Source organism: Eurytemora carolleeae, unplaced genomic scaffold (assembly GCF_000591075.1).
Source record: "Eurytemora carolleeae unplaced genomic scaffold, Eaff_2.0 scaffold1682, whole genome shotgun sequence".
NCBI lineage: Eukaryota > Metazoa > Arthropoda > Copepoda > Calanoida > Temoridae > Eurytemora > Eurytemora carolleeae.
The window spans coordinates 30,550-52,999 of NW_019397612.1; the positions used below are offsets into that span (position 1 = coordinate 30,550).

The 22,450-nt window shown below is 32.8% G+C and overlaps 2 protein-coding genes and 2 long non-coding RNA genes across 4 annotated transcripts; 1 reads left to right on the forward strand and 3 right to left on the reverse strand.

Moving 5' to 3' along the window:
• Window positions 1-3,846: 3,846 nt before the first annotated feature.
• On the forward strand, window positions 3,847-6,920 carry LOC111715180 (uncharacterized). The gene is made up of 4 exons (XR_002768179.1): window positions 3,847-3,950; window positions 5,013-5,051; window positions 5,822-5,899; window positions 6,604-6,920. It is a non-coding gene; the product is annotated as an uncharacterized LOC111715180 (long non-coding RNA).
• A 2,966-nt stretch (window positions 6,921-9,886) lies between these two features.
• LOC111715179 (uncharacterized) lies at window positions 9,887-13,281 on the reverse strand. Its single transcript, XR_002768178.1, has 3 exons — window positions 12,379-13,281; window positions 12,139-12,298; window positions 9,887-12,043 (listed from the first exon to the last, which is right to left on the reverse strand). It is a non-coding gene; the product is annotated as an uncharacterized LOC111715179 (long non-coding RNA).
• Window positions 13,282-13,992: 711 nt separating this feature from the next.
• On the reverse strand, window positions 13,993-19,967 carry LOC111715181 (uncharacterized). Its single transcript, XM_023490459.1, has 5 exons — window positions 19,912-19,967; window positions 18,251-18,397; window positions 16,942-17,010; window positions 15,360-16,154; window positions 13,993-15,046 (listed from the first exon to the last, which is right to left on the reverse strand). Exons 1-5 carry the CDS (start codon window positions 19,965-19,967, stop codon window positions 14,371-14,373), a joined length of 1,743 nt encoding a protein of 580 aa, XP_023346227.1. The 3' UTR covers window positions 13,993-14,370.
• LOC111715182 (uncharacterized) lies at window positions 19,356-21,924 on the reverse strand. The gene is made up of 3 exons (XM_023490460.1): window positions 21,917-21,924; window positions 20,975-21,169; window positions 19,356-20,662 (listed from the first exon to the last, which is right to left on the reverse strand). The coding sequence occupies exons 1-3, from the start codon at window positions 21,922-21,924 to the stop codon at window positions 19,993-19,995; spliced, it is 873 nt and encodes a 290-aa protein (XP_023346228.1). The 3' UTR covers window positions 19,356-19,992.
• Window positions 21,925-22,450: the final 526 nt, after the last annotated feature.

Genomic DNA, 22,450 nt, shown 5'->3' on the forward strand with positions numbered 1-22,450 from the left:
AAGAGATAGACATGGATTTCTGATCAGTTCATAATCTTATAAGCTATCAAAGAGATAAACATGGAATTCTGATAAATTCATGATCCTTATAAGCTTTTAAAGAATATCTATCTATCTATCTATCTACCCATCTAACTACCTATCTGTCTATCCATACATTGAACCAGTGCAGTACAAACACACTTCCTTGTCAAACCATCAGATCCATCCAATATCCATATATGGAGTTCTTTATCATGCACTGCACCACCTAGCTACATAGCATTCTCCTGGTTCTACTAGTTCTTCTGGTTCTATTGGTTTTCCTGGTTTTCCTGGTTCTCCTGAGACTCCTGGTTCTCCTGGTTCTCCTGGTTCTCCGGGTTCTCCTGGTTCTATTGGTTCTCCTGGTTTTCCTGGTACTCCTGGTTCTGGTACTCCTGGTTCTGGTACTCCGGGTTCTCCTGGTTCTCCGGGTTCTCCTGGTTCTATTGATTCTCCTGGTTCTTCCTGGTTTTTCTGGGTATATTGGTTCTCCTGGTTCTCCTGGTTCTGTTAGTTCTTCTGGTACTCCTGGTACTCCTTGTTTCTCTTGGTTCTCCTGGCTCTATTGATTCTCTGGTTCTCCAGGTTCTATTGGTTCCCTGGCTCTCTTGGTTCTATTGTTTTTTTTATGGTTCTCTTGGTTCTCCAGGTTCTCTTGGTACTATTGGTTCTCCTGGTTCTATTGGTTTTCATGGCTCTATTGTTTCTCTGGTTCTATTAGTTCTCTTGGTTCTATTGGTTCTCTGGTTCTCTTGGTTCTCTGGTTCTATTGGTTCTGCAGGTTTTCCTGATTCTATTGGTTCTTTTGGTTCTATTGGTTATATTGGTTCTCCTGGTTCTACTGGTTCTAATGGTTCAATGGTTCTATTGGTTTTATTGGTTCTCCTGGTTTATTGGTTCTAATGGTTCTATTGGTTCTCCTGGTTCTATTGGTTCTATTGGTTCTAATGGTTCCATTGGTTCTATTGATTCCATTGGTTCTATTGATTCTAAAGGTTCTATTGGGTTCAAATGTAAATGTTTCTCTTCTTTCTTTCAATTTTATGCCTTAGGTTCTTTGACCTTTATGGTTCTCCTTATTCTCATTTATCCGTCAGTTTTGGATTTCTAAATTCTCAATTATCCAAAACCTTCATGGTTCTCCGGTTCCTTTATGTTCCCGTCATACCCTGAGTCTTAATATACGACTTGTAACCAATTTAGAATAGAAATGATTTGATTAGATTTCAGGCTGCCAGATGATTGATAACTCTTCTATTAAAGATCTAAAATTTATCTAAACTATTGAATACATGTAGTGGAACCAAAGAGGAAACTATACCCTGTATGAAGGACGTGTGAGGTTTTCCGTATAGGATAAATTAAAACCACTCAAAATCATGATTCAAGGAAGCTAGAACTCCAGCACGAACTGGTGGGGGTGGGGGGGGGGGGTTGTACCATGGTTTAGTTAAAACTAATATCATGTATTACACTATCCGGTGCAAGTAGAAAAATAAAGTTTGTTAATAATATTATTTTAACATTTTTACATCCTAGTGTTGTTTATTGATATAATCATAATGCAGCAATAGGTATAGAGGAACTATAAGTTTCTAATCCTTATATCTTTGCAAACTCATGTTGGATACCTTTGATAATTTAAACTATGTAGTATATATATATATATATTTATGTACATTCTGCTATATCTAATAAAGAGTATGGAATGTCAAAGGTTTATACGATCCTGATCATCAGGCTACAAAGAGATAGGGATAAAAACATTAATATTTGTTGCAAAAACATTTCTTTATTTCAATATAATAACCATTAAAAAATACGTTTTGTTTTAAGTTTCCGATTAGAAAGGCTCAATTTATGGAAAAAGAATATTGAACAAATATTTATTAAATCTAACCTTCTTTGTCTTTCCTTTAAATTCATAATGTACGTATGTATCATGTACAATGTTTATTCATTTAACAAGTTTGTTTGCATAATAAGCATTGTTCAGTTGTAATTCAAGGTCTCCAGTCTAGGCATTATCTAATATTTATGCAAACACAATGTTTGCAAATTTCCATTACTAGGCTTTTAGGGCGCTTCGCGCCCATCTTCTATTTAAATTGTGAACATGTTCTTTTTGTTTACATTTTAAAACAAAGAAGAAAAAAATTTAGGGTGTTACTGTTATTCCTCCCGCTCCCCCAGGATTAGAGGGGGTGTTACTGTCACAACCCCCAGGATTATAGGGGATGTTATTGTTACACCCACCCCCCAGGATTATTTTGATTTCCCTGTATTTATAGTTTGCATGTACTCTTCTATAAGATTAGCTTCACTCTGCTGTATTAAAATATAACATATCAAACTGAAAGGTCAGAAATAGTTTCAAATTGAGATCATTTACAAAATAGAGTTTACATTTTAAAGATTTTTCCGCCAAAAACAAAAACCAAAAACAATTATATTTATCGTCACTAACCGACAATTCGTAAATTTTGTTAAAGATTTAATTGTTTGTATAATTCTTTTTCTCCAATTAACTGTGCAGGGATTTATTTCCCATGCAACACTCATGGCTTTGTTTTAACATTATTTATGGTTTTATAAAGTAAGATTCTCAGGCCTCCATTGTATTATTTTGCTCAAGGGATATTTTTAAACTTAGAATAAGTTTGTAGGATTTGTATCGCTCAATTGAGGTTTGCATTAGAAAAAATTATAGACACTGGACAGTTTTAAGCAAATTATTGCGTACAATGTGGCATTTTTCATATTATAGTGTAAAAATAGAAATAAAAGACTGAAAAACACTTTAATTGATTGCATATAAAATTAATAAACTTTGAAAAAAAATTAGTTTTATTCCATTTTGAGAGAATTAATATCCCGTGTATTTTTTCTGTAATTTGATTTTATTTCATTTTCAGTATTATAACACAAGGCAGTTGCATAAATAGATATAATTCCCCGCAGCAAAGGAATTGCGTTTTTGTCGCATACTAAACTATACTGATCCTAATATCTTTTTAACCTGATGGTGTATACCTTTGATATTTCAAACTTAGATTATTTGATATAACATAATTCACAGTTTGAAATGTAAAAGGTCTACGACATTGGGTTGCAAAGATATAGGGATTATATCATCAGAGTTTATGGCAGGAACTCAGTTCCTTTTGTTTAGTTACAAGGCACCAAGGCAGTTACATAATAATATTTAATCAGCACAACCCTTCCTTATGTCATACTTATAGTATAGGATTGTACAATAGCCAAATTAGAATCAGGAACTTACAAACTTTACCAATCTTTGCCAAAACTTGTCAAACACTCTACATACACATATTTTAACATTAGACTGAATGTTGTAACATTTAATTATTCGATCGGATATTCGCTGTAAATCAACCGGATATTCATTGCTAATAACCGAATATTCAATGTTAATTACCTGGATATTCATTTTTAATTAATCGGATATCCGTTTTTGATTAACCGAATATTTATTGCTAAATAAGCAGATATTCATTGTTAATTAAACAGATATTCATTGTTTATTAACCTGTACTCATTGTTAATAAACTAGATAGTAATTGTTAATTAACCGGATATTCATTGTTAATTAACCTGATATTCATTGTTAATTAATTGTTAATTTACCAAATATTCATTGTTAATTTACCATATATTCATTGTTAATTAATAGGATATTTATTGTAAATTAACAAGATATACATTGATAATTAACAATATATTCATTGTTAATTAAGGGTTATCCTGTAAATTTAATCCCAAAAAATTCTAAGCTTTCGTTAACTCAGCTTAGTATTTGAGCCCCACCATTAATAATTTGTTTTATTACAGGTTGGATTTAGTTCTCCACAGGTGTGGGATGTTGACCGGCTTATTAGAGCTCGGAATCCAGGAGCTGTCTTTAGGTAAAACATACAGTGGTAGCTGAGGTTAAATCAATAAAATGAAGACGACTTTTTATTTACGTTTTAATGGTTAACAAGTTTTTTTAGAATTACTGTTTACAAGTAATTAAAGAGAGGCTTTTTTAATTGACAGTTTCTCTTTGTTTCCATGTTTCTGTGTATCCATGCTGTTCAAAAGCTTGTCATAAATCTAAATTGAAATCGAAAGTCGTCGTCAATTTATTGATATGTACGCAAAGAGAATAGAATATATATTAGAGGGGAATTTACTTGAAAAAAGTGTAAAATCGGCCATTTTGTTGTAATGTTTCCATACTGCAGGTGTACTTCACATATTTATGCTACATAACCTTCTGGGCCCTGGAATATCATTTTATAGAAAATCTAAAATTGTTGTTAAAAGAAACCCAAATTATGAAATAGGCTTGTTTCATAATTGACCAATGATCATTTCACATAGACTCTATGCCTTCCACTTTACAAATGATGATTTTCCGTTATAACTATAAATCAAATGATGTTTTTATCCACCTAATTCATTATAAAGTTTATTTAACAGTTTAAAAAATTCGAAATTGAAATGAATAGTCTAGGGAACATACTGTCATAATGTACTCTACTGCATATAATTTGTAAACATTTACATGATTTGTACACTTTGAACTCCCTTTCAGGCTGAAAGGGACTGAACAAATTCATACCGAGAGATTCCTTAAATTCGCCTCTAATATATATTCTATTCTCTATGTATGTACGCCTACCACCGAACTTTACAGAGTATTTCAATAATCATGGGAATTACAGGGACGTCAGACAAAATTTAGCCTTTAATACATTTTGAAAATTCTATGATAAAAAGAGCATGATTTAATAAAATATATCTCGTCTCTTAAAAACGACGACATCTTCCACATTGTTTATATCGGATAAAGGGTTGAAAAGGATACCGGTGTGAATCGGGCTAACCCGCTTTCATCAGAAATCATTTATAACCAAAGAGACAGTAGCTGTAACTGTCAACTGATCGAATTATTTAAAATTTGTATTTTTGTTTATTTTTAGCACTACTGATAGTCCTACAACAACATGGCAAACATTAAGGTAAATTTTAAAAACAGAAAATCCAACATTATTGATAACATTTATTAGATTGTAAATTAAACATGCAACCATAATTCAGTTTAAAATTGCATGTTTAAATTGTTTGGTTTGGATTTAATTAATTTAAATTCCATATTTGATTTTCCCATAAATTAATTAAAATAACAGATAAGACACTAGATGTCGTCTTTTCAAGATTTGGGTGAAACTCGTCAACAATAACCCTGTGACTGAGGCCCAGAGGAGTTTCGCGCAGTCGGCGTAGAATTACAAGACAAGGAGAGCTGTTCTTCGCTGATAGCGCGAAACTCCTCTGGGCTTCTGCCTCAGGATTATTGTGAATGAGTTTCATCCAGGGAGTAAGGAATAGAAGGGAGAGACAACTGACGCGGTTCGCCCTACCATATGATCATACATGCTTTGCAGACGGTACTCCATTTTATATCGAGCTGTTTGGTTTCTTTAGTAGGGCCCCACAGGAAAAATATGTATTGGCGAAACTGGTCAAAGAAAATTGAGCCAATACATATTTTTCCTGTGGGGCCCTACTAAAGAAACCAAACAGCTCGATATAAAATGGAGTACCGTCTGCAAAGCATGTATAATCATATGGTAGGGCGAACCGCGTCAGTTGTCTCTCCCTTCTATTCCTTACTCCCTTGTTTCATCCAAATCTTGAAAGACGACATCTAGTGTCCTATATGTTATATTAATTAATCTATGGATTTTCCATTAAACCATGAGACAAAAATAGATTAATTGTTGCTCAGGTCCATCACATATAATCCTCTACTGGAGGAGGGATCCGTGGGCAGTCCGAGCATTCAGGAGGCAAGCCTAGTTCGGAGGTTAGTTTTATATATTTTGGAGGTTGGTTTTTATATATTAGTATAGTTCGGAGGTTATTTCTTTTATCAGCCTAGTACGGAGGTTAATCTATATATATCAGCCTAGTTTGGAGTTTGGTTTATATATATCAGCCTAGTTCGGAGGTTGGTTTATATATATCAGCCTAGTTCGGAGGTTGGTTTAAATATCAGCCTAGTTCGGAGGTTGGTTTATATATATCAGCCTAGATCAGTGGTTGATTTATACATCAGCCTAGTTTGTGGAGGATAGTTTTTAGATAATTCCTTTGTCAAATAAAAATGTGAAGGTAAAAATGGAAATAAACATAAAAATATGTATCATCTTTAACTGTACAAAACAAATATATTGTTTTGGGTAAACATAATTTTTAGAAAAATACTTTTTTAAATTGCATGCTTGACGGGGAACACATTTAAGATTTTATAAAAGTTTTTGCTGTGGTTCTCGGGATATAAACATTGCTTATTTTCTCCTGGTGAAAATACCCTGCAGGGATAACTTCAATTGAGGGATCAAGCATTGATCTCCAATTTAAAAGTACGCACGTTGTATATCGAAATCAAGTTTAAGATTCAAAAGTTCCAAGCTCTGTAAAAAGTAAAATTGAATAGAGATCACAAAAAAATCAATTATTAACAAATGTGTCTCTCATAAAAACTGAAGCTAATGGATTAACTTTCAGGGTGAGACCAAGTTCCGTAGCATCTGCCGGATCCAGGCTGCACGGTTTTCTCAACTCAGTTTCTTCGATTCTTCTCCTTTCTTTCGGACTATGTCTTCTGAGAGGATAACTTTTGTTGCCTGGTGTTAAGTCTCCCTCTCCGTACATCTATTTGATCATAATGTGTAATCAATATTCTTCAAGGGACTATCCACGTTATTTCAAGTTAAAGAGGTGTATGCCCGATTCATAACGCTACTTATTAAAAAGAAATTTTCTCTTTTTAAGATAGCTGACAACTTTGTCCTACTCTGATATTTAGATAAAAGGTAAAACAGCGAGGCTCATCAAAAAAGAGGACGACTGTAGGACTCAAGTTATAAATTTAATTTCGAGAATCATTTAGAATCATTTAGTGGGGAAAATTAAATAAAGGAATTTATTGCACAGCAATCAAAATTTATTTGTACAGTTTTGTATTAACTATTTTTGAAAATTATAATTAATTTTTTAAATGTTTAAGTCAAATGAAAATGAAACACAGATATTGTACACAGTCCGTTTATTCTTAACGACTTTAGTAACAAAACTATTTGCTTTGTAAAAACAACATCATATGCACATTGCACATACGAATGCTTAAACGTCGTCTTCATATGTCACATTTTTATGGCTCCTAATGGTATCGTAAATTGGACATGGAACTCTTTAAATGGAAGATCAATTGAAGTTTTGTCGACATTTCCTTTAACTAGAAATGGTCAAGGCAAGGATGTAATGCAAAGAAAGTTATTTCAGAAGTGTACACATCTTTTGTACTGCAGTGTACTGTCTCTGGGCGGTAATGTAAACACAAGACGGATGTCAAAGCCTGACATGTGATCCATCTTTCACATAAAAAATCAATGAAATATTCTGGTTATATTATGTGAATTAACAAAATTATCAAAATTTAATGCTTTTAACCTCCTCGGATATTTAACGAACCATAACGAACACTGATGCATCTATTCTTGTTTACAAATTCCGCCCAAAGAGAACTGGTTTCAATGTGTACGCAGAGTATACACAACTGCAATTAACTTTCCTTGCATTACACCCTTGGGTCAAGGCAAGTAAGGATTGTTTGGATTGGTCAGAAAATTGTAATTTGTAAATAAAAGAAGTTAAACATGTGCATTCTGCAAGACCCCAATACTAAAATTAGAGATATTGTTTACACATTTTCATCAACTGCCTTGGATTTACGTTTGCGGAGAAACCACACTGACTTCTTAACGATCTGTGATATAAAATTAACAAAGCCCAATTCTAACAATATATTAATAAATAATGTAGTTTATATATTGTAAAATGTTCATAATAAATATATTTCTAAAGTTGTAATCTCTGTTTGTCCGATCATAACTCAAGAACCCCTGGAAAAATAAGGGGCGTTTAAACGTCGGGCTTAAATATGACTCCCTCCCATCCCAAGCTGGGAGCCCAAGCTAGTTGTAAATATATTAATAAATACATACGAGTTTAAATGATTATATTCTTTTAAACTTTCAATCTGAAACAAACTTGAATTTACATTTTACATTCATTTATGTGATAATGAATACAATATTCTTCCATAATTATTTATCAAAAACATGGGAGGGTTGCTCCTTTTTCATTTTTTCTCGTGATAATTTAAATTTAATTGTTTTCCTCTGAATACATTTTCTTACCTTATGAGAAGAAATTTGTTCGGCAAATTTTAACAGGTAATTATTTTGTGAATACATTATATTCCTCCCTGCCGTGTTGACTACCATAGACTTATTGTAAAAACACCCAAAACATTGGGGTCAATCGGTACAGCCGTAGCGCTCATCAGGCGCAAACAAATTGCAGAGACTGCTTTTTAAAAACTATTGTTAGCTTTTTCTTGCTAGTACTTCATCATCCGTTTAATCTTACTACATTGAGTGACAAATTCGATATCGTCTTTGTTAAGAGTCAACGTTACAACGGCCGAAGGCCGATTTTTATTCTGCAAAACGTTATTAGGATCCTTTTTAGAACAAATTTAATAAACTTAAAAGATTTCAAAACTGTATTTACGTTAAATATTTGCTTTTATTCAACTTTGCAATATCTTTAATCGAAAAAGATTAAAAGCGCAAAAACAATTCGAAAACAATCATTATTTCATTTTTGGATTGTTTTTGCGTCATTTTTTGGTCGTTTTTTGCACATAACTTCTGACAGGATCAAAATTTGAGAAAAAAATGTTCCGACTATGTTTGCTTTACTTATACTAAGCTTAATTTGGACCCTGATAGAAAATATTAACAAAAATCGACCCGAAAATGAACCAACTGACGAGACATCGCTAACATGATGTGTTCATAACATTTTTGCAAGTTAAATACTGAAAAGTGACTCCAACGAGATTATAGTGTATAGATCAAGTACTGCATATTTGATTATAATGCTGTAAGTTAGGCCTTAAGGCATAAGATAAAATCGCACCCTGATCTCTAATAGTTATCCTTAAATCTATTTACTTGAAATGTTTTGTTATCATTATTGAAATTAGGTGGAAAAAATAATCAAAACAGCCAAGAGCTATTTTCCACCTAATTGCTTTATACTTGTACTGTTAATATAATCATCAATTTGTAATTGTAAACTCGTTTTGTACACAGATACATGTATTTTAGCAATAAACTTTATCTATCTATCTCATTCTATCATACCTAAGTAAACAGTTTAAGTTTTATCAGTTAGTAGTCGCTTTAGATGCTTTCAATTGACACTCATGATGCTTTTCTATGTACTTTGAATAGAAATGGTCTACATTCGTAATTGGCCTTAAAAGGGTTTATCATCATCATCCTGTGGACGGGTTACTGCAAAACATAAACATCCCAGTCTTATTTTGAATTAAGGGTCTGGTAAGAACCGCCAAGGGATAAATTACCTATAATAATCATCCTAATTATGTACGTGGTCAATGCATCAAATTTGTTCAATCTGAAATATAGTCAAAAAAATCCGAAGTTAAGAGTTGCTAAAAAAAAAAAATATAAATGTTAAAAATATTTGACAAAAAACTCCAAGTTTACTTCATTTTAATAGTACAAAACATCTTTATTTCGAAGTAAGACAAAATAAACAATGTTTTAATCTTTTTAACACAATCATAACTAGATTATTTTCTATTAACTCCATCATAACTAGATTATTTTCTTTCAACATAAAAAAAATAAATGTAAACTTTTTATCAACTCTTTCGTCTTACCTTTAATTTTCAAACCAAAACCTTACAAAACAAGATGAACAAACTTATCGATTGTGTTTACTTAAAAAGAACATTTAAAGTTTAAATAAAGATTTGAAGCTTATTAATTAACTAAAAATTCTGAAAGTTCTATTTTCATAAAATTAAATGGTTTATTTTGTTATTTAGTTACTTAGCAGGAAATATAATTGCTTTTTCACTAGATTTAAAAATCATTTACACTAATGATTATTTAGCATGATTCTCCTTTCTTTGGTTTGTAAAAAAATGGGTAGACAATGACGGACATTCAACTAAAGCTTGTTTTTGAGTTGCATAACGAATCTAGTAATATCCATGATCAAACAGTTCTTAATTTGTTGGCATAAGAAGAATAGTGGGAAAGTCTTCATGTATTTTTTCCCAAGTGTTACTCTTTAACTTGGTCTTATACATCGCCAGGCGCTTAAGATTAACTCCACAGAGTTCTAGGAGTTCTAGTATACGGAATACACCTTCTTCTCTATAGGTATCATTGCTCTCTAGGGTTTCCAAACAATGCAAAGAACCTTTAAACTTCCTCAGATTTCTTCCCGTTATTCTAGATATGCTGACATCTAATGATACAATTGTTTTCCTAAATATTTGTAAGATCTGCATCAGTCCCTTGTCAGTTATTCTGTTTTCAGTTTTGGAAACATCTAAATGCTGAAGAGCTGGCTGGGGTTCTTTGTATTCTGACAAAGTTTCTCCGGTTACATTAGCTTCTCCAATGTTCAGTGATTTGAGAGTGGGTCGACAGATCCGAAGTATATAGAGAAGTTCTTTATCACCAAACCCACAGAGCGAAGTACATTCTATCTCTCTTAAACATGAAAGGGTTCCTTAAAACTTCCAGAGATCTGATCCACTGACTTCAGAATTCCTGATGTCCAAGAATTCCAGTGTACTTCTGCACAATCTCAGTATGTTAAGAAGACCTCTGTCTGATAGTTCGGACTCTTCAAACTTTAAAGTCTGCAGAAGGAGAGAACCCTTGTACTCTGAAAGATTGTCACAACTTGAATATGTACAAGAGATATAGAGGTATTTGAGAGTAGGTCCACATTGATTGAGAACATGAAGCAGTTCTTCATCTGTTAGGTCAGACTCAGAGGGACATAAATTCAACGGTAAATCCAAGGCAATTAAAGGACCATTAAGGTCCATTAGACTTTTCCAGACACAGAATGACACCTGGTTGAGAGGGATTTAAGAGTATTACCACAAAGGTGAATTATAAGTAGAAGTCCTTCAATATTGTAATCATTACTGTTGAGATTCAAATTCTCCAGACAAGGCAGCCTTCCATTGTACTCAAGCAGAGCAGTACCAGTTTGAGATCCCTGAATACTTAAGGATTTAAGTGTATTTCCGACGGTTTGTAGGACCTGGAGAAGATGAGAACCATTGTATTCTCGAAATTGATCTTCCTTCATGGCTTCATATTCATCATAGTTCATTGCATCTGTATCACTCATCTCAAAACATATATAAGGAAAACTTACTGTGTCAATCATAGAGGACTCAATCATGATTTACAATTGATTTTAGATCTACTTTCGTAGTCAGCCCTAGAAATAATTTTCATCATCGGCTTGTAGACGGGTGAATACTATACATATACATCCTAGCTCTAATTTGAATTAAGAAACTAGTAAGTTTAGGATCAAAAGACTCAGGCAGAGAAACTTCTTCTCAAACAGTTTAAAAGTACCTAAAATGATCATCCTAGGTTTTACGTGTCTCATACTTCATATGGAATATATAATCGGAGAAAAACCAAAATTCAAAATATAAAATATAAAAAATATAAAATATACAAATAATTTTGTAAAAATTAAGTTTTAAATGAGCCAGTGCTTTGCCATGAAACACCTGGAAACTCAATATTTATCAAATTTTCGATTGCTTCCAGATGAGTAAAAAGCACATCATGACTGGTTGAAACAGATCCACCTATACAAATTGCATTAGTTTGTTTTTTCCAACGTCCGACAATCACAGAAGTTAGATTAGGTAGAGATAGCACAGGCCTCAATCCAATATCACTGAATTTAGTTTCGTGTTCAGAAAAATATAAGCCATGGATTTCAAACTTTTCAAGCTCAGGATGCATCTTTACTAGATATTCTCCACCATTAATAGAACAGTCTTTCATAGGTATACCTGAACAAAAAGAAAATTTAAATTAAAGTTTTTAATAACTAAGTGGAGAAATCATAATAACATTTACAACTTCATTATTTTCTGAACAGTTTTACCTTTGCTGGTCTTAATTTAATCTGCTAACTGATTTAGTTGAGGTGTTGATAATTCTGAATCAAATATCCAAAACTTGAATGATTTCTCACATTCTTCAACTCTTTCCTTTAGTGTAGAAGACACTTCCCTTAACATCTTCTTACTTCTAACATCCAGGAACTAAAAACAAGTTATCTTATTAAAAACAAAACAATCATTTAATTCATAAGGACTGCCGAGGATGTAAACAAACTTATTACCCGATTCAATGTACAGTCAGACATGGTTGAACCGTGTAGACGTGGTTAAACCATGTAGATGGGGTTCAACCTTTTCTTCAGATTAAACTGGCAGACAAGTGGTTGAACGCCGTATGAAAAGTTAAGCTACCTCTTTCCCTTCATTAAATCTGGTCAATGTAAATACATGGGTGTATATAATTCAGAATTTTTTATTCATAAAAATTCTTTTTGTGAGATCAGCATTTTCTTTGTTAGCCTTCTCTTTCATTAAGTTCAGAAATTTTTTTCAAAAGATCAGCTTTGTCTTTTATTGATTTCTCCTTCGTTGATTTCTCTTCCTTCAGATGTTTACCAAGTTCAGAATTTCTGTGAGCAAGGTTGATTTCCTTTGTTTTTGATTTCAAAGCATTTCCCTCTTTCCCTTCAATATTGAAATTACTCTCCTTCCTGCTGAAGCCAATCAAGTCATTCTGCTCTCTGCTGTAACCAGTCTCCTCTTTTCTAAACTCATTTTCTTCCCGGCTGAAGTCAGTCTCTTCTCGGCTTAACCCATTCATACCAGCACTTGAGGCATTCTTCTCCAGGCTGAAGTCAGTCTCATTCTTACTAGCTATTGAGTCTTTCTTCCCGTCACTTCAGTAATTTTTCCCTTAACTTGAGTCATTATTCCTGGCTGAAGTCATTCTTACCAGCAATTGAGTCATTCTTTCCGGCACTCGAGTTATTCTTCTCCAGGCTGAAGTCAGACTCTTATTTTCTTACCTCATTCCTTCCAACACCTGATTCATTCTTCTCAAATCTCAACTCAGTTTCCTCCAAGCTGAAGCTAGTTTCATTCTTACTGAAGACATTATTCTTGCCACTGAAATTATCCTTCTCCATTCTGAGATCCTTTGTCTTTATGTTTCTGTATTCTGTTGTTCTTCTAGAATAATATACTGGTAAAAACTAGATTCATTTTGTCCTCTTATTACAATAATGCAAACTTCATTTTTCTTGTTTGTAAAAGTTAAAGTGGTCAATTCATCAAAATATTACAGCAAAATAGTTTTCAAGAGATAGAAATGATAAAAAGGACTTCAGCAGTTTTAAAATTTTTTTACAACAATTATTTGAGTTCCCTGAAAGTCCAACTTCAGCAATAAAAACCCTCAAAAAGTGAGAAATAATTTTTATAAAAAAAAACGAAGTCATGCTCACTGCTCTAAACTTGCCTCTAAACAGAAAGAATTTCCAATTTCCATATTTTCACCATGTTAGTGTGTGTAGTGTGTACTCTTTCCTAATTTTTCTTCCATATTTCTGAAAAAAAATTAAATCACTCACAAATATTTTCAGTTAATAGATTAGACGGATAAAACTAACTTGGTGTTTTCATCAAAAGGAAAACTTATGTTTTGTATAGCATGACATTCTAAAACAGGATATAGGATCTCAAAAGAATACTTTGAAATACAGAAGTTAATTAAAATGTTAATCAATCTGTAAGTAAGAAATGTTAAAACATATTAAATATGGAATGTATGCTTAAATCTAAAAAATTGTTAATATGGTTGGAAGATTTAAGAAAAATACAAAAATTAAAACAATTACAATAATATTTGTTACCAAACTGATTACAAAAATAATTAAATCTTTCACAAAATATCAATTGCAAATATTTTTAAAAAACTTTTAACATTTTTTCATTTATGGGTTGAGAGCTTGAGATCACAGCAGATTCTTGAGATCATGTGCTCTCTCTTTCTCCTTCTCGTCAAAAAATAATTCTTTACTCTCAAAAAAGAAGTTAATGAATAATTGACAAAGCATTAATCAAGAAATAACAATGATCAATGCAGGAGTTTACTAAGAATTTACAGATTATATAATTTTCTCTGTTTGCGCAAGCTAATAAGTAATAATGTTGTAAAATAGCAAGAAACATTCAATAAACTGGTAGTTTGCATGAGAATGTGGGCTGTAGCAAAGTTAGATTGCCACATTTTCTCCATTTTTAAACTTTCAAATTCAGTTTTTAATTAAAACAAATTCAATGTCCCAATTGTACTTGTTTACTGTGTTTGGCAATGAACACTTCCTTTTCATAACTTCGACACTGATATCAAGTGTATATCCTTCTCTCCTGGCATCCTCGATTTCCATTTCAATAGGAGTACACTCTCCAGTCATAGACCTAGAAAACTCTTTTCCTTTATTGGAGACCTTGAGATTGCAGCTGAATGTTTTCTTCCTCTCCTCTCCACTATAGTGCTTTATATAGAACACCACTTTATCTTCCAATCTATCAGTAAAGAGAAAAAACCAGTTCTCAGAGGATTCAAGCTTGTATACAACTGGCACAAAGAATTCTATCAAATTTTTAAAAAGAGTATTTAGGACAGTCCGCCTCTTATCCAACTCCGCATCTTTAATTCTAAAATCTAGTTCAAAATATAGTTCAGTACAATTACGGAAGTGATCAGAAAGTGCACGTGCTTGAATCTTCTCTTCACATCCTGGACACTTGAGTTCTCTGTATTTGCACTCTCCCTTCTCATGGTTAACAATTTCACTCTTCTTGAGTTTGATGGTGCAACCCTGATCCACGAATATGCAGGATATTTCAAGTAATTCTGTGATGTTCTGGGTTAGAGGAGAGAACATGTCGTCTTCCATCCTTGTTCTACAGACAGGACAATTTCGACTAAAAAAGGTTTAACAGATTTAACAATAATTCAATAATTTGTTAAGTTTCTTTTCTCATAAATACTATGACTTGAAGATTTGAGAATAATTGCATATTCAATTACTTTAAAATTTATTGTTCAAATCCGTCCTGGGACTGAGGATGATGTAAAAAAAATGGAAATATATGTTCTTTCTTAAAGTTGTGCATTCTACAGATTGAGAATGTATTTAACGTATTAAGATTATACAGAAATTATCTTGTGGATTCCAATGTATATTAAAAGTTAGAGTAGAACAATTCTGAGGCCCTTTTAATTGATTTTTTTTACCTTTTACATGTCTCACAAGTGGTATGTCCATTCCTGCAGATAGTTATTCTCTCAGTTCTTGGGATCATGAGACAGACAGGACAAGTGACTTCTTTTTCTAGAACTTCCAGAATATCATTTTTCTCTTTTTCAGATTTTTCCACCATAGATGCCAAGTCATTGATCTCTTTAATAGATCTTTCATTTATTGTATTAGATTCAGTTATTTGTTTCTCTAGTTCCAATATTCTTTTCTTGAGATTATGATTCTCTTTTTCTCTCAGGTCATCCTTGTTTATGTTTGAACCTTTCACCTTCCACTTCATGCTCTCCTCTCTCTTGTTCATTGCATTAAATCCAGTCTCCTCCCTGTCTACACTCTTCTCTTCCCAGTTCTTGTCCTTCTCCTCCCTGTTCTTATCATTCTCCTTCCTGATTATCACATTTTCTTTCCCGTTTATGTCAATTTCCTTCCTGTCCATGTTCTTCCCCCTGCCCATGTTCTCATCCCTGTCCTTGTTCTCCTCCCAGGCCATACTCTCCTCCCTGTCTACAGTCTTCTCAACCCTGGTCTTATCCTTCTTCTTCCTGTTCTTCTCCTTTTCCTCCCTGATTAACCCATTTTCCTCCTCCCTGTCCATGTTCTCTGTCCTGTTCATGTTCTCCGTCCTGTTCATGTTCTCCTCCCTGTCCATGTTGTCTTCCCTGTCTATGTTCTCCTCCCTGTCATGCATGTTCTCCTCCCTGTCATGCATGTTCTCCTCCCTGTCCATGTTCTTCTCTCCGTCCATGTTCTGAGGTTCACCAGTGGTTTTCCTAAGTTAAATATAGTTAATACTTGATATGTTTTCACTAAATATATTATGTAAAGCTGGTCAAAAATGTACAACAGTTAAACGATGAATTGGTGGTGGAGATCAAGTCTTCAAAAATATTAAATAGATATTTTTAAAGAATAAACCACAAAAAAAACTATAAGCCCGAGTTGAGACTTGATACTTGAAAAAATTAAATAATGAAATAAAATATTCCAAAATTTCCAAATCCATTCAGAATTGGCGAAATCATTACTCGTGCTCAACAATCAATAGCCATTGGGTATAGATAACCAAAGTGTTTGACCCAAGCATATCACCAGGCGTAAACTAATGCTTGAGCGTACGGAAGGTTAGGCTTTTATGTTTAAAACTTCAACAAAACAATAGACAAAAGTTTAAACCACTTTCACTTGAAACCTGAAGTCATTTTAAGAAAATTAAGACTATATAGATCCCATAAAGACCAATGAAAGTGAAGGAGCTCAACCCTGTTTTCATTGTATTGCAACATACAGGTCGTTGTACTTTGTCTGTAGGTTGATTGTTAACAACAATAATAATAATATAATAAATAGCGAAAAGTAACTGAATCACGCGAACATAGTTCAACCACTTCTCTTGTACGCTGGTTAAACCATGTCAATGCAGTTCAACCATGTCTTGCTATTCATTATATCTGGTCCCTGAAAAGAAGCATATTGTGCACATACAGGGTGTCCTATGAAACATACACGTCCTTTATACTTGAAGCAACAGTCAAATATTAATGATTCAGAAGAACTTACCGTTTTTCAGAATTATTTCTGCAGTCTTCATCATCATTTTTCCTTTTATTTAATCTTGAGTCCAAGTTTCTGAAATAAAGATTTTTAAAAACTAACTTTACATCATTTTATTTCAAAAGAAAAAAAATTCAAATGTTGGACTTGTTACTTCAGCACTTCACTGAGTGCTATAAATGATTCGCAACCGATTTTCTACTGCTAAATTTTTATATAAAAAATACTTTCTTTAGGTCAAAGATACAAGTTTTTATTTGACTAAACCAATCTTTGTTTAAATCGCTTTAGTAGAATCTTATCTTACCCTAAAAATATTCATAGCAACAGTGATCGATATATGAAAACATATTTTTTTTTTGTCAAGAAACGCTTTCTAAATTTATTGTTTAAAGGGACTGTAAAGGAAAAATAAAAGTGGGTATAGGCTGAAAGCTAATCACTTTAGCTCTTGATCGCGACCCAAGAAAGTTTGATCTGATGATCCTGTCTCGAGAAATTGATTTAAACTGTTTTGCAATTATACGAAAGTTCATATATGTAAAATTCATAAAATCTTAAACTTAAATCATGTGACCAGAACTATCACCAATGGCAGAGCAGTATACAGATCACGTGTCTCCGCCTGTATCATGTGACCACATTACTGCACTGCCATTGGTGGAACTTCTGGTCAAGTAATACGGAAGTATAAATAATATTATGAATTAAATCTATTAAAAATAGAAATAACAAATATAAAATTAGAATTGGAGTAAACCTAAGTTACAATTAACTCTCTCTGGGATATCATAGTTTTAAGATTGGTTGCATATTTGCTGAACTTAATCTATTTAAACCCTCTACTTTTATACAAAATTGTATGTATATTAATTTTCGTATAAATTTGACACATTTGTATATCAATTTCTCGAGATAGTAACATCAGATATAACTTTCATGGGTCGCGATCGAGAGCTAAAGTGATTAGCTTTCAGCCTATACCCCCTTTCATTTTTCCTTTACAGTCCCTTTAATCTTTAAGATGCAAGCTCTGTAATGACTGAGATCAGTTTCCAACAAAGATAGGAGGAAAAAATAATTTTCAATGCAGAATGAAATGTGATAATTATCAACAAAATAGAAGTAGCTGAACCACGCAGACTTTGCCCAACCACTTCTCTTGCAACAACTTAAGTTGAACAGAAGTAGTTGAACCACAGTCTACACGGTTCAACCATGTCTCTCTATTCATTAATTTTGCTCCGACATTTTGACATTTTGTTCCTTTTTTTCAATCTACAGCTGGAAGTGAGTTTAGTCTGAATGATGTTGCTTCATGTGCATCTTCAGACTTCGTTCATTCTTCAATAGTTTACTACAGAGAGTACAGGGAGTAGGAAGATTCAAATGTTTGGCTTTAGCATGTCTTCTTGCATTACTACGGTCTGCAAACTGACTTCCACATATTTTACATTCAAACCTAGAGAATATAACATATAATCAAGGGGCAAAATAACAAATGCCCCCCCCCCCCTGAATATACTACTGAAGAAACAACTCTAGTAGTTTATACTAATCTTCTTCTAATAACCTTTAGACATTTATTAAACTGTACAAATCTTATTTTAACAATCTTTAGAAATATACACTGTACAGATCATCTTATAGCAATCTCTAGAAATATACACTGTACAGATCATCTTATAACAATCTCTAGAAATATACACTGTACAGATCATCTTATGACAATCTCAAGAAATATACTCTGTACAGATCATCTGTTAACTATCTCTAGAATATTCACTGTACAGATCATCTGTTAACTATCTCTAGAAATATACACTGTACAGATTATCTTATAAAAATCTCTAGAAATATACACTGTACAGATCATCTTATAACAATCTCTAGGAATATAAACTGTACAGATCATCTTATAACAATTTCTAGAAATATACACTGTACAGATTATCTTGTAACAATCTCTAGAAATATACACTGTACTGATCATCTTATAACAATCTTTAGAAATATACACAGTACAGATCATCTATCACAATCTCTAGAATTATACACTGTACAGATCATCTTATAACAATCTCTAGAAATATACACTGTACAGATGATCTTATAACAATCTCTAGAAATATACACTGTATCAAAATATTACAGCTAAATAGTTTTCAAGAGATAGAAACGATAAATAGTACTTCAATAGTTTTAATAATTTTTTACAAAAATTATTTTAGTTCCCTAAAAGTCCAACTCAAGCAATAAAAACCCTCAAAAAGTGAGAAATAATTTTTATAAAAAAAAAACGAAGTCATGCTCACTGCTCTAAACTTGCCTCTAAACAGAAAGACTTTCCAATTTCCATATTTTCATCATGTTTGTGTGTGTAGTGTGTACTCTTTTCTAATTTTTCTTCCATATTTCTGAAAAAAAAATTAAATCACTCACAAATATTTCCAGTTATGTTTTGTATAGCATGACATTCTAAAACAGGATATAGGATCTCAAAAGAATACTTCCAAATATAGAAGTTAATTGCATCTATTAAAATGTTAATCAATCTGTAAGCAAGAAATGTTAAAAAATATTAAATATGGAATGTATGCTTACATCTAAAAATTGTTAAACTGGTTGGAAGATTTATGAAAAATACAAATATTAAACCAATTACAATACTATTCGTTACCAAACTTATTAAAAAAATAATTTAATCTTTCACAAAATATCAATTACAAATATTTTTTAAAAACTTTTAACATTTTAACATTTTTTCATTTATGGGTTGAGAACTTGAGATTACAGCAGATTCTTGAGATTATGTGCTCTCTCTTTCTCCTTCTCGTCCAAAAATAAGTCTTTACTCTCAACAAAAAAGTCAATGAATAATTGACAAAGGATTAATCAAGAAATAACAATGAGCAATAAAGGAGTTTACTAAGAATTTACAGAAGTAATGATGTTGTAAAATAGCAAGAAACATACAATGAACTGGTAGTTGGCATGAGAATGTGGGATGTAGCAAAGTTAGATTGCCACATTTTCTCAATTGATAAACTTTCAAATTCAGTTTTTAATTAAACCAAATTCAATGTCAAATTCGTACTCATTTACTGTGTTTGGCAATAAACACTTCATTTCCATAACTTCGACACTGATATCAAGTGTATATCCTTCTCTCCTGGCATCCTTGATTTCCATTTCAATAGGAGTACACTCTCCAGTCATAGACCTAGAGAACTCTTTTCCTTTATTGGAGAACTTGAGATTGCAGCTGAATGCTTCCTTCCTCTCCTCTCCACTATAATGCTTTATACAAAACACCAGTTCATCTTCCAAAACATCAGCACAGAGTAAAAACCAATTCTCAGAGGATTCAAGCTTGTATACAACTGGTTGAGAGAATTGAGAGACTCCTTTCGATTTATTAGAAGTAAATGATTCAGTCTGCGTCTTATCCAACTTCACGTCTTCAATTACAACATATATTCGAGGACAATTTATGAAGTGATTAGGAAGTTTACATGCAAAAATCACATAAAAACATACTGGACACTTGACTTCTCTGTATTTGCACTCTTCCTTCTCATGGTTAACAATTTCATTCTTCTTGAGTTTGATTGTGCAACCCTGATCCACGAATATGCAGGGTACTACCAACAGATCAGTGATGTTCTGAGTTAGAGGAGAGAACATGTCGTCTTCAATCCTTGTTCTACAGACAGGACAATTTCGACTAAAAAAGGTTTAACAGATTTAACAATAATTCAATAATTTGTTAAGTTTCTTTTCTCATAAATACTATGACTTTAAGATTTGAGAATAATTGCATATTCAATTACTTTAAAATTTATTGTTCAAATCCGTCCTGGGACTGAGGATGATGTAAAAAAATGGAAATATATGTTCTTTCTTGAAGTTGTGCATTCTACAGATTGAGAATGTATTTAACGTATTAGGATTATACAGAAATTATCTTGTGGATTCCAATGTATATTAAAAGTTAGAGTAGAACAATTCTGAGGCCCTTTTAATTGATTTTTTTTACCTTTTACATGTCTCACAAGTGGTATGTCCATTCCTGCAGATAGTTATTCTCTCAGTTCTTGGGATCATGAGACAGACAGGACAAGTGACTTCTTTTTCTAGAACTTCCAGAATATCATTTTTCTCTTTTTCAGATTTTTCCACCANGCAGTCTTCATCATCATTTTTCCTTTTATTTAATCTTGAGTCCAAGTTTCTGAAATAAAGATTTTTAAAAACTAACTTTACATCATTTTATTTCAAAAGAAAAAAAATTCAAATGTTGGACTTGTTACTTCAGCACTTCACTGAGTGCTATAAATGATTCGCAACCGATTTTCTACTGCTAAATTTTTATATAAAAAATACTTTCTTTAGGTCAAAGATATAAGTTTTTATTTGACTAAACCAATCTTTGTTTAAATCTCTTTAGTAGAATCTTATCTTACCCTAAAAATATTCATAGCAACAGTGATCGATATATGAAAACATATTTTTTTTTTGTCAAGAAACGATTTCTAAATTTATTGTTTAATCTTTAAGATGCAAGCTCTGTAATGACTGAGATCAGTTTCCAACAAAGATAGGAGAAAAAAATAATTTTCAATGCAGAATGAAATGTGGTAATTATCAACAAAATAGAAGTAGCTGAACCACACAGACTTTGCCCAAACACTTCTCTTGCAACAACTTAAGTTGAACAGAAGTAGTTGAACCACGGTCCACATGGGTCAACCATGTCTGACTATTCATTAATTTTGCTCCCAGAGATAACATTTTTTGACATTTTGCTCCTTTTCTTCAATCTACATCTGGAAGTGAGTTTAGTCTGAATGATGTTGCTTCATCATCTTCAGACTTCGTTCATTCTTCAGTAGTTTACTATAGAGAGTACATGGAGTGGGAAGACCCAAATGTTTGGCTTTAGCATGTCTTCTTGCATTACTACGATCTGCAAACTGACTTCCACATATTTTACATTCAAACCTCGAGAATATAACATATAATCAAGGGGCAAGATAACAAATGACCCCCCCCCCTGAATACACTACTGAATAAACAACTCAAGCAGTTTATACCAATCTTCTTCTATAACCTTTAGACATTTATTTACCTGTACAAATCTTATTTTAACAATCTTTAGAAATATACACTCCCTCAGACAATCCCTGCAGAATGCAAGAATGCATGATATGCCCTACACCTACCAACCATGTCTGCAACCTAGACGAGGAACTGAACATCGACGAATCCAACTCAACCCCCCCGCCGACCTCCCTCAACCCCCTCCAGGTCACCTCATCTCAATGTCCACCTGCAGGCTTCATACAATAATCCAACAAAATAACATAGAACTCTTGAAAAGCACCATCAAACTGCTCCAGAAATCGATTGAGTCAAACCTTGACTTCCTCATGTATGACTGCTCCGCCTTTGACGCTGCCTGGCAGACCACCTCAGATATTCTGACCACCCACGCCTCCATGTCCTCCGTCGT

Bases quoted from the DNA above. Each gene is read 5' to 3' on its own strand.
- LOC111715181 (XM_023490459.1), bottom strand. From the start codon at position 19,967: ATGTGGCAATCTAACTTTGCTACATCCCACATTCTCATGCCAACTACC. The intron at 18,398-19,911 runs GTATGTTTCTTG...TATATTCTCTAG, and splicing joins ATGCCAACTACCAGTTCATT to GTTTGAATGTAAAATATGTG. The intron at 15,047-15,359 runs GTAAAAAAAATC...AACCTTTTTTAG, and splicing joins ACTTGTGAGACATGTAAAAG to TCGAAATTGTCCTGTCTGTA.